This window comes from Gavialis gangeticus, unplaced genomic scaffold (genome assembly GCF_001723915.1).
Source record: "Gavialis gangeticus isolate Ggan-Ray unplaced genomic scaffold, GavGan_comp1, whole genome shotgun sequence".
NCBI lineage: Eukaryota > Metazoa > Chordata > Crocodylia > Gavialidae > Gavialis > Gavialis gangeticus.
In genome coordinates this window covers 28,898,223-28,910,413 of record NW_017728996.1, presented here as the reverse complement: position 1 = coordinate 28,910,413, position 12,191 = coordinate 28,898,223, and the positions used below count along the sequence as shown (strand labels likewise).

The following is a 12,191-nucleotide window of genomic DNA, read 5'->3' as shown; positions in this document are numbered from 1 at the left end:
CCTTTACCCCTGTAGACTTACCTGGAGAGACCTGCTCTGTACCATACTGTCTGGCTTGCCATGTGCATGTAAACATGCACGTGATGCCCCCTGATCATGATCCCCCCGCATGCATTGGGCCCAGGGCCACTCCCCCCCTCTCCTGCTGCACCTTGGCATCCGGGCCCACTCCACCCGCCACCACCTCTAATGAGCTGGGAGGTGGGGGAGAGGGCAGGCCAGCACTTCTTGCCTCACCCCCCCTGTGCCATCACCACCACCTTCAGGGAGCAGGGCTGGGTGGGGCGAGACCAGCAGTGCTGGCCTCACCCGCCCTGCTCTGTCCCCGCCGTCATGGCAAGGCTCTGCCACTATCTCCTCTCTGGAACGCTCTTGGAGCACTCTGGTTGTTTCAGACAAGCAATCAGAGTGCAAATAAAGCGTTATGGACAGATAGACTAAGGCTTTTATAATATTAGAATAATGAGTTATGGAACTAGAACTATACACAGTGTTGTTTAGCTGAAATGTGATTTAAATTATCTATCCTATTATTTTCCTTTTTGCTCCACATTTGAAGCTTCTCTGACAAGAGGAAAAGCAAAAGGAGTCTCACATGAATTAAAAGTATATTTATTTTCTTCTTAATTAAGGCAAGCCATAACTGCTACAGCCCTAAAGCAAACATGGGCAGCTATAGTCATTCAGAAGTACTGTCGAGGATACCTTGTCCGTAAACTTTGTCAGCTCATCCATGTGGCTGCTGTAACAATTCAAGCTTATACACGAGGATTTTTAGCAAGGAAAAAATACCGAAAGGTACAACATTTTTTGTGTGATCCTAGTGAATGGGAATAGCTAATGTACTATAAAATGATGCTTAAAACTGTATATTTTATACAAATGATTCTGGACTCTTTCAGCGGGTCAGTGTAGTATTATAGACAGTAATCTATATTGAACCTCAGAATTTCATGTAAGTTGCAGCTTGGTTGTCTAAGTTTTAAATGTTGGGAGGCAATATTATGGTTTTGATATGCTATTTAAATATATTAGTTCTTTGACACTTTCTGTAGAAACAATTCTTTATCTATAATATAGATTTACAGAATATGAGCCAGTGCTGATTGCTCTACCAGCTCTCTCCTTTTCCAGATGCTCAAAGAACACAAGGCAGTTATCCTTCAGAAGTATGCCCGTGCCTGGCTTGCAAGGCGTAGATTTCAAAACATTCGGCGGTTTGTTTTGAATATTCAACTTTCATACAGGGTTCAGCGATTACAGAAGAAACTAGAGGACCAGGTAGGTGACACACGTGCTTTTATTCAGAACCAGATACATTGTGAATTGAACATTTGTGTGATCAATATAATCTCAAGCTTATCTGGCAAGATAAAAAATTGTACAAAAAATATGGACCTTTATCCTTAAAAGCATAAATCAATCACTGTCTTCCTGCTGTACTGTATTTGTCCACCAAGGGAATTTCTTGCATCTTTGGAGCATTTGGTATTGGCCCCTGTTGAAGATGAGATTTTAGACTAGAAGGACCACTAGTCAGACAATTGCATGGCAATTTCTGTGTTCTCTATAACTCTTCAGCCGGATCTCTTTGACCCTTTTCATACTGGGATTAGAACTGTGTTGGCAACAACTCTAGTTGACACATTTGCTGATTTTTGTGGTCTAGCATGTTTTCCTTTCAAAAATGTTTTACAAGATCCATCCCAGGCAAATTATTTTTTTTAACAGCATTAATGTGGTTTTGAAGGGGACGGGGGTGGGGTGAAATCTCTGGCTTCAGTAAAGGGGATTGAGCAAGAGCAGTCAGAGACAGGCTTGGGTAGCTGCTTTCTTATATGCGAGGTAAGGATATAAATGGGGTTGTCCAGGTATTACTTGACTCTGTACCTAAGCATCATAATAAGGTCTGCTTGAATAAGATTTTGGTATGCTAGTACTGTTCAAAATCCTGTTTTAAAAGTTAAAGAAATGACCAGTATCATTTTCCAATACAAGAAACTAGAGGTAATTTGGCAATTGCTGAAAGGATAGAGCAGAAAGTTTTACACTGATAATCTAAGTTACCAAGCAGAATGGAACAACATTTTTCAATTGGTATCATTCTTACCTATTTTTAATCATTGTAGAACAAAGAAAATCATGGCTTACTGGAGAAATTGACCAGCCTAGCTTCAACTCATGCACATGACCTAGATACAATCCAGAAACTTGAATTAGAACTTGAAAAATTAACCACACAAAAAAAAATCTCCGAGGATAAAGGGAAGAAATACAAGGATGACAAGGAACAGGTTAATCTTCTTGTTCTTGCTTGCAATATAATTTTGTCTTTTGGTTACTATGACAACTCTGATTCTGGCCATCGCTGTGAATCTACAACCCCTAGTAAAGCCCATGTTCTGTTTCAACTATAAGATGTGTGTTTTTAATGAAGGATTTTTTACATTCAGTATCATGTTTACTTATATTTGCAGAAAATCTCAAAACTTGAGAAACAAGCTAAAGAATTACACGAAGAGAAAGAAGTTTTACAAGCGAAGCTCCAAGAGAAAACAGAGGAAATGAAAGGTATAATAATGAAAAATCAGGCAGCTTTAGAGCTGCAATGGGGAAGATTTCTAGGGACATGTACAAGTATTGAGTTTAGCTCCACTGAAGTCAACAGAGATGCACCAGTTTGCAGTAGCTGAAGATCTGGACCAAGTTTTCATCACTCATGTTTGCACAGTCCATAGACCAAGACTTACATTTCAAGAATTTGTTTATGTCAGGGGTGGGCAATTATTTCAGGCAGAGGCCTACTTACTGAGTTTTGGCAAGCCATCAAGGGCTACATGACAGGCAGCGAGGGGCAGATAAATATTAATTTTCTAAATTTTTTAGGGGCCCCATGAGCCAGATAGAATGGACTGACAGGCCACATCCGGCCTGCGGGCCACATTTTGCCCACCCCTTGTCCATGTAGTAACAAATGCTCTCCTCTCATCCATGTCTACTGTCTCTGAAAGAGCATAAGCATTTTCTTCAGAACTCTTGCCTTTCCTTGATTATCTTGATCAGTTGTTCTTAAGTATCCCAGTTTACTTCAATGAGTAGTGCATGGGATCAAAATCATTAAGTGTATTTTAGAATTAGGAGTATTTTTATGTTGCAGAACCAGCTTATCCTATAGTGATACGTCTCAAGATTAGCATGATTGTATGTGATATGTGAGAGTTTAATTCTAAACTAAAATATCCAAACTGCTTACTAGAACAAAAAATTATATTCTTCATTTTTAATTACCTCATTGTCACATGGAACAACTTTCAGATATGGAATTATTTTTTCACAGATAAAATGGATGACCTTACCAGACAACTCTTTGCTGATGTACAAAAAGAAGAAAGACAAAGAATGTATGGAATATAATTTAGATATTTTAAACCTACATTTTTCTTACTCTCTCAGCCTTTTTTTCCTTGTATTATGCATAAGAATATGCATCTCTTAGTACTCCAGGATTTATAGCAGTGGGTGCATCTACACATGCAATTACACGTGTCACAGCATGTACACCTGCGTCTGAGACGGCAGCAATTTATGGCCATGGTCAGCGTCTACATATGCTTTTAAATGCAGTAAATTCCCCCATCATTAGACAATACAGGCTACCCTTGCCATTTGCGGGGGATACGGTCTCATATCCCCCATGAATGGCAAAATCCATGAATAAGGTACTGTGTTGATTAGCGCAGTGCCCCTGGCAGCTGGGGGGTGGTGGGAGGGGTGGAGGGCACAGCTTCGGCAGAGGGCGTATGGCGGTGGGAGCACAGCGGCAGCAAGTGCAGAGCTCCCAAGGAGCTCCTGTAAGTGTATAAAGTGTATTTATTTAAAATGCGGGGTTGGCATTCACAAATGCCAAACCCACGAATAGTGAGGGTTTTCTCTACTGTCCGCAACAATACTATCTTACAGTGACATTAATTAGTTTATTGCAACCTAATACCATTGCACGTGTAGACGGTGATGTTCCATAGCTAATTAGTCTACTCTGTAGTTAGGTGCATGTGTAGACATGGCCAGTATATATTTACTTTAGTAGGAAATTACGATTCCACGAAGATGAGGATAAAAACTTGAATGTGGGCCAGTCACATGTAGGAAGTTATACTGTAGAACTGGAATCCTTTTGCTTCTAGAATTGTGTTGTTTCAATCTTTCGACAATCAAGAAGAGATTCTAATCATAACAATCTCTCTGGAGATGCCTTTTAATGCAGTTTTGGGGAAGCAGATTATAGCCACATAAATCTAGTGGAGGACAGAAGAGAAGATTGGTCTTGGGGAAGCAGGTTATAAATGTACTGTGTCCACAACCAGTTTTCCTCCTTATTCTCTTTAGCAGCTCATCTATACATTCAAAGAAATAATGGATATTTGCTTGAAAATAGAAAAGGCTTTCTTCCGTACAGTATTGCATTCATGGAACAAAACTCCACTTTCTTTCACAATTTATGATGCTTTGAATTATTGTTGCTTGAAAACAGACCTTATTAATCTAAACCCTGTTACTTATGCACACAGAGGTGGTATTCTATGCTTGGGACAAATAGATTTAATTGTGAAATTCAATCCAGAGGCTTTGTTGCACTGCTTGTTACTTGTGGATATCTAGATAAAAAACAACTTTGGCAAATGAACCACATGAAATCTATGAACCAGATGTTTTTGAATACCACCTCTGTGGGCATAAGTTATAGGGGTTAAGGTACCAAATAAAAAATATCCCTTAAATGCAAGAAATACGGTCTCCAAAAGCTGGTTCTTTTTAGATGTCTGAGTCAAGCTACAGGTCAGGTTGAAATAAGTTATGTGGTCTTTCTCCAGGTTTCCATTTTTCCCACTACCCTATTGTCTTAGAAGCCACTCTGGCTGTCCCCTTGCTCCCTCTGAGTCTCAGAGGAAGCTACCAAGAAGCGCAGGGATTCTTGAAATGAGCACAGTCCAAGAATTGGCATTGAGAATGTTATGCTTGTGAGCCCTTTACCTCAGGTCTCCTATATCTAGGTGGGCAGTGGGGGAAGGAGGCCAGGGGGTTTCCACTGATCAATTCTTTAGATGGTTCTAGGAATCTAGGTGAAATAATTTTGCAGGGGGTCAGTATAGGCCTAACTCTTCTCTCATTAAAACATTTTCAGTCTCTAAAGCTGCCAATCAAAAATAAAACAAACCAAAGAGATGAAAACATATAAAATGCATTTTCTCTCTGATTCTGAGTAGAATACTAGAGAAAAACTTCCAAAATCAGAAGCAAGACTATGAAAAAGAGATTGAATCACTGAAGGAGGAAATTAAGACTCTCAGCAAAGAGAAAATTCAGCTACAGCATCAAATTCAGCAAGAACTTATTATTCAGGAAGGCTTAAAAATGGAAGCAGAACAGCTTACAAAACAGTTACAGGTAAGTAAGTGCATCCAGCAAACAGTGCTGAGATGAGCCATTCGTCAGTATCTTTATTACATAAAACAAAGAGTGGATGAGAAAATTCTATTTTTGCTGGGTAGATCTATCTATAACATGATTTAAAACAGCTTTTAGTTGTTGAATCTGTATGATGTCATAATAGCATGTTTTAACTTTTGACTTTAATCTAGAAAAAACAAAAAATACTGTTACTTTTATTTTTAAAAAATAGCAGCTATTTAGTGAATTTATTGGAAGTAAAGTATGAAAATTGCACTTAAAGAAAAGTCTCTCAATATAATGTCAGACTTTAGAAAAAAGTCATAATTTATTGCCCTGTATAAAAGAACATTTGTTACATCATGGTTCTCTTAAAATAAACACATAACGGTGAGAACTGTGCCTCTTGAAGGGCTGAAACTGGAGCTTAAGCTCCATTAAAACGTATGAATTTCCATATGGAATAAGGTACTGCTTCCTTAGGTGGGTGTTTTCTAAATGTAATCTATTCTCATTTGTAAACTTTGTTTCTGCTGAAAAACAGCAGCAACAACAAAATCTTTTTTTAGTGTCAAATATTATTGCTTAGAATATATAAATATATGTGGCTGTGTCAAATCTTACTTTCTGTTCTCCCATTTAGAGGAATGTTTAAGAGATTGCTGACCTAAATAGAACATTGTCTTGTAAAATATTTATCAAGCAGCTCTAAACCTTAATATTCCTTATGATTTAACGTGTATCTGGACCATCTGTCATTTATCTTTATCTCATTCAATTTTGTCTTGTTCTAAAAAGAAAAATTGTAATACAGACAATGTCTATTTCAGATAATACCTGAATTGCAAAAAGAAATTGAACTCCTTCAGGCACAGAAAATTGATGTGGAAAAGCAGGCCCAATCCCAGAAGCGAGAGATGAGAGGTAGTTTACTTACTGTGCAACTCGGGGAATTTGCAAGAGCAGCGTAACATTTAATTGCCTTGTCCTGTATTTGTTCAGTGGTGCCTGTCAGATTTTTAAGATACTTTAGAAAAGCACAAATAGAGATCAAAACTGTCTCAGACCATTAAAAAAGACCCAAAGCCCCTTCCCAACTGGAATGAACTACGTATCATCAGTTACATCTTCCTCCTTAAGAGAGAGCCAGGGGCAACAAGGTGAGTCTTGCAGCACCAACACTGGGTGCTAATAGAAAGGCCCTCTCACTGGGAACACTGGACTTTCTACTCCCTCCCATTTAAATGTGGGTGCTGTTAGCTCAGGTGTTCAGTTGCACTTGGGGAGGGAAGGAAAGAAAAGGTCCTTCCAAAACACCGTTCCGACTATTCAGTGCTCTAAACTAACCCAAACTAAAAACTTAATCTTCACTTAGAAATAAATAAGTATCCAGTACAATTCACAGGACATAGATACACTCTCTAGTCCTAATTCAGCAAGGTAATTTTAGATATGTGCCTAGCTTTAAATACACAAGTAGTTTCACTACAGTCAAAAGGACTACTTGTTGATTGAAGTTAGGAATGAGCTTAGGTACTCTGTTGAATTGTGGCCTTTGTGATCAACACCATTGTATAATTGTGCTGCCATTTTGCACTAGATGCAATACCAGATGTCTTGATGATGCAGCCCTCATTAACATATCCTGCTGACCTTTGAGAGAGAGGGCAAATCATGGGTTCATTTGCCAAAGTTGTTTTTTATCTAGATATCCACAAGTAACAAGGGGTGCAACAAAGCCTCTGGATTGAATTTCACAATTAAATCTATTTTTCCCAAGCATAGAACCTGATTTCTTTTAAAAAAAGGCTGATTTGATTTTTCCTGGGATACAGGTAATCTAAAATCTAAAAAGAAAACTTTATTTTCAGAGAAAATGTCAGAAGTTGCAAAACAACTCCTTGACAGCTATGACTTAGAAGATGTAAGAAGCAGGTAACCTATTGATTATTTTTCCTAGTTTGGTGGGGGGGCATTGTTTGTTTTGGGGGTTTTTTTTAAATAAAGCAAACTTCAGAGATTTTAAGAAACTTAATTTCTTTAGTCATCTACAGTTGTTGTTGTGCATTCTAGGCTCTCTACAGAAGATTTGGAACATTTAAATGAAGATGGAGAAATTTGGTTTGCTTACGAGGGCCTGAAAAAAGCAACAAGGTTAGCTTAATCATGTAATACATATTCATTATTTTGCTCTGGGGTTCAGAGGAGACAGCAAGGGGCAGTAATGTGGCTTGTCTTAAAATAAAGTAGTTGAAAACATTGTATAACACACAACCAAACATTGTCAAATAACTGGTTAGGGTTGAAGTACCTTTAGATAGTTGGATGCTGAAGCTTGGGAATACCACTCCTGCCAAGTTTTGTCTGAAGAGATGGGGTTTGGAGCAATGGAATTTCTTCAGAAAAAGATCCATGAGGTTTAAAAAGGTGTAGGGCTGGGAAACTTGGGAGACTTCACAAGGACTCATAGAGATATAGAAAGCTAGGACAGAAGACAGAAACAGAAGGTCAATTTTTCATAGCAGAGGACTCCAGTTTAATTTTGGGGCAGCCATGATGCAAAGAAACTAGCTGCATAGAAGCTCATTGGCCCAAAAGAAGAAGGAAATCCTAAACTCCTTTTGAAGGTTTTGACCTAAGTCTTGACTTGAGTGCTGAAGAAACCAAGGCAGGGAAATACATGTAGATATGCATTATATTGTCTAGATCTGCCTATTTTTTGTGCCATCTAAAGTTAAGGGGTGTTTGGTTTCTGGAATCCTCATAAAATTTCTTCAGCTGTCATATGAACGCTATTATGTAGATTGCTCACAATACTGGAGGTCTGGGAAAGGTTACCTAAAAATTTGGGTTAAGGGGACCTTGGGCATTTGGGTTGCATGGTGCCATTTGCATATAACTGAAAATGTCTACACTGAGAGAATGAATCAGGGAGGCTTAGAAATGAAACATTGCCTGGGACAAAATTAAGAGCATAGAGATCTAAAAGGGAAAGACCTGAGCAGCAGCCTGAGCTGCACCAGAACTGTAGGGCAGCATGAATAAAGGATTACTTACGCGAGTAAGACTTGCAGAATTGGACATTATAAATATTGAAGCAACTACAGTTTACAGCAGTATTCTATGCAGAGCAAGCGCTGAACCTGAACCCTCGCCTCCCCCCTGGGTGTTTTTAATAGCTAAAGGAGTTTTTATGGAGATGCATGAGAATCCCTATAAATTCTCATTTTTTGGTAGGAGATTAGACCATTCACTATAAAAGCCACTGGCTGCAAGTTGCTTATACTCTTATGGTGGGCATACTGTATGCAAGAGAGCATTTTCTGTTTTAAATTAGTCACACAGCTCCTATTTAGGACTGTACAGGTAGAAAAGGGACAAATTATGACAAAGTTTTAACAAAAACTGCATTGTTACTTGTCAGACCCATATGTATTGGACTGGAACCACAGTGAATGTAATTAGGGCTTTCTTACACTTTAATCCACCTCAGATTAGTTACTTTCTCTGATTTATGTGTCTGCATGTCTGTCTTAAGAGGTTCTAAGGTTGTTAAAGGAAATCCCCACTCCTTAAAGACTTAAATAGTACATTGCATGAGTGCTGAGATGAGGACAAATGAGAAAATTGAACAGCTTTGAACTGAATATGTAAGGCTGCTTACAGACATGGAAAAAAAAAAACAGTGCTTTACTTAAACTTAGCATATTCCCACACTGAGCCCAGTGCATGCCCAAAAGCAGCAGTGCATTAGTTGCACCCACTTTCCCATTGTCTGTAGAGATTAGATGCTTTAGTGGGGACTTTTTGGTGCTTAATTCTAGTAGTTGATTGAATCAGCCTTAGCTAAAAGCATCAAAAAGCACTACTGAAGTACCTGATATCTACAGATTCTGCAGAACCAAGTCAAAGTAATGGGCTGCTGCTTTCAGTAGAATGCAGTTTTGGGGTTTCTTGTTCCCCATGTCTGTCAGCACCCTGTATGGCTAAAACTACCCAAACTGATCCCTCATAATGTGAAACAAACTGTATATTTTGGGATATTTTGTGCTTACATAAGTTCCATGGAGGTACAGATTATGCACTCGCTAGATATAACTGGATGCTAACATAGTGTCTTGTTATTACTTTGATTTGATTTTAACCATAAGAGAAAGCACTAAGATCATACTGTAGCTGTAGTTTACATTTTTCTTTTTTAACAGAGTGTTGGAAAGTCATTTCCAGTCTCAGAAAGACATTTATGAAAAAGAGATTGAAGCTTTGAACTTTAAAGTTGAACATCTCAGTCAAGAAATTAACCATTTACAGAAGCTATTTAGGGAGGAAAACGACATAAATGACAGTATTCAACTCGAAGTCAGCAGGCTAACATCAGAAAACATGGTAAGATTCAAGTAGTACTGGACCAATTATTTTTCTTTTAATACCCTTAAAAGATGTATCTTGTCTATCAATCATACTTGTTAAATGGTCTTGATTAAACTATTAAAACAGTAAATATCTATTAAGCTATTAATATAACATTTTCCCAGTGCTGAGTCAAATAAAATAGAATTGCAACATACTATACTGCATGCTGACCTTCCTGTGTTACAGATGTATACACCAAGCAATCACTGTCATACTGAAATGATACTTAAGAAACAATTCAGATGTGACTTGTAGTCGAAACAGTGGGGTTTTCCCGCTATTAGTTTTGAAAAGTGCTGTGCAATGCGTGAACAGGTGCGGTGCTGTTCTGCAGTGCTGGAGCAGGTGGGCAGAAGCTTGTTTTGTTGTTTTATGTGGAAGCTGTGAAATTTTTCATTGCAACAGCTATTTGTACAGCAAAGTTCAAAAAGATTAAAATCCAATATTTGGAGGTAGTCATAGATTCATAAACATTAGGGCTGGAAGGGACCTCGGAAGGTCGTTGAGTCTAGCCCCCTGTCCCAGTCCATAATGATATCCTCAGTAGTTCTGTATACATACCCATCAGTATTCTCATAGATCCTTCACATTATTAGATAGTATTCCAAATCTCTAGCTTAAATAGCACAGACCTCTAGTAATTAAGCTAAAGGGGGTTCTCTGTATATGTCTATTGACTTTTAAGTCTTATATTCTCTTTATACGTGTTTGAGCAGGTTTGATACTGTGTCCACTAGAGGGCAGTTATATACACAATAAGTAGCTAGTAAATTGCAAACATCACTTACAAGTCCAAAGACTGGACATTACATGTCAGTGAAGTATTTAGAAATTAAATTATTCATGAGTTTTTTTTCTCTTTAAAGGTGATCCCAGACCTTAAACAGCAGATTTCTGAACTGCAAAACCAAAAGATGGATCTTGAAAACCATTTTCAAGAACAGACTGCAAAGATGAAAGGTAAAATACCAATGTGGGGCCCGGGCTTGCAAGCACTCAGTGTAAGCCTAAAGCTTACTAATACGAATTTCAGATTTTTGGCTTTTAAAATCTCAAGCACAACATTTTGTTGACTCCGGTTTTGTGTTTTTTTCCCTTGTTAATAAAATGTGAAACTATATAAAGAAAATGTAAGTTGTTAGTACAGTTTATTTTTGTATGATCTTTGCACTAAGTAGGTATGAAAAGCATTAAAGCTGTGTTAGCAAGTAGCCTGGACAGAGCATTGCACTAACATAGCTAGATTGTTTTTAGAACCTCAGCTAGCTCATTCAGAGCTAGACTGAGTCTCTGTGCAGCACTACTTTGTGCTCCATAAGTATACCCTAATGATCTGTAATCTAGTCACAAATGGCCAGTAGACAGTTCCCCTCATGATTTTGTCTACAGTAATGAAAGATTTCCTAGTTTCCCCTGTGCATAAGTTACATATAACCCAGCAAAGGTTTTTCATTTGTGTGAGGCTTCATTGCTAAATGTAATTGCTGTAGTAGTGCCACAAATGACTCTGCCATTTAGTCGTCATATTGGAGTACTATAGGTAGAAATAGTCAGTTATTTAACTTTTAATTACATGCCATATTCACTGCAAACTGCTCTGTACTCCATGGTATTTACCATGTAGTGTTCAGTTCTGTACCTTTTATGTGAATTCAACTCCCATTGTGTACTGGAACTAATAACTTGTTGCTATGCAAGGAAAGGACTTTTTAATACAATATTTGCTTTGTAATCCAATTTCAGTAGATGAAATAGGAAGTGATTCATACTTCCTTACAAATACTAATGTTCTAATATTATAACATAATGCTGTAACATAAAGTGCTAACATAGTCAAGAAGCTGCTCCCCCATGTGGATTTTGTTGTGTGTGGGTTTGTTTGAGGGGTTTTTTGTTTTGATTTTTTTTGTTTTTAAATTATCACAGGAAAAATGGAAGGAATATCTGATCAGTTGCATCATAATCTATCAAAGGAAGGAACCCCAAGGAGGTGAGTGGTATTTATTTTGGTGGTGTTTTGAGTTGTTGTTGTTGGGGTTGTTTTGCTTTAAAAAAAAAAAAATCTACCATATTTACTAGTATCTAAGATGATCCCCCCGATAATTAGATTCTATAGATGGAAAATGTATATATTTGTTATAATTTCCCAGGTTTAGAATCTAATTATTAGAGGACGGTCTTGAATTCATCTTCCCCATTGCTGCAGGGGGGCAGGCAGGTGGTGTAGGGAAGTCGAGGAGTTTCCCCCTACTTGTGCTTGCCACCTGCTCCCTTCCTGACCGCCCCCTCTGCCCCCCCGCCTCTCCCCCCAACTTCTGCTCCCTTCTCTA

General features: G+C 38.2%; 1 protein-coding gene across 2 annotated transcripts in view; it reads left to right on the top strand.

The window, feature by feature from the left end:
- MYO5C (myosin VC) overlaps nucleotides 1–12,191 on the top strand; it is a 67,166-nt gene that overhangs the window by 42,416 nt on the left and 12,559 nt on the right. For both annotated transcript variants that reach the window (XM_019504231.1, XM_019504232.1), the window contains exons 20-31: nucleotides 633–798; nucleotides 1,135–1,281; nucleotides 2,130–2,294; nucleotides 2,478–2,571; nucleotides 3,338–3,401; nucleotides 5,265–5,445; nucleotides 6,279–6,372; nucleotides 7,320–7,383; nucleotides 7,522–7,602; nucleotides 9,654–9,834; nucleotides 10,728–10,821; nucleotides 11,788–11,851. In XM_019504231.1, coding sequence (XP_019359776.1) covers nucleotides 633–798; nucleotides 1,135–1,281; nucleotides 2,130–2,294; nucleotides 2,478–2,571; nucleotides 3,338–3,401; nucleotides 5,265–5,445; nucleotides 6,279–6,372; nucleotides 7,320–7,383; nucleotides 7,522–7,602; nucleotides 9,654–9,834; nucleotides 10,728–10,821; nucleotides 11,788–11,851 — 1,395 coding nt within the window. The remainder of the gene's footprint in view (nucleotides 1–632; nucleotides 799–1,134; nucleotides 1,282–2,129; nucleotides 2,295–2,477; nucleotides 2,572–3,337; nucleotides 3,402–5,264; nucleotides 5,446–6,278; nucleotides 6,373–7,319; nucleotides 7,384–7,521; nucleotides 7,603–9,653; nucleotides 9,835–10,727; nucleotides 10,822–11,787; nucleotides 11,852–12,191) is intronic.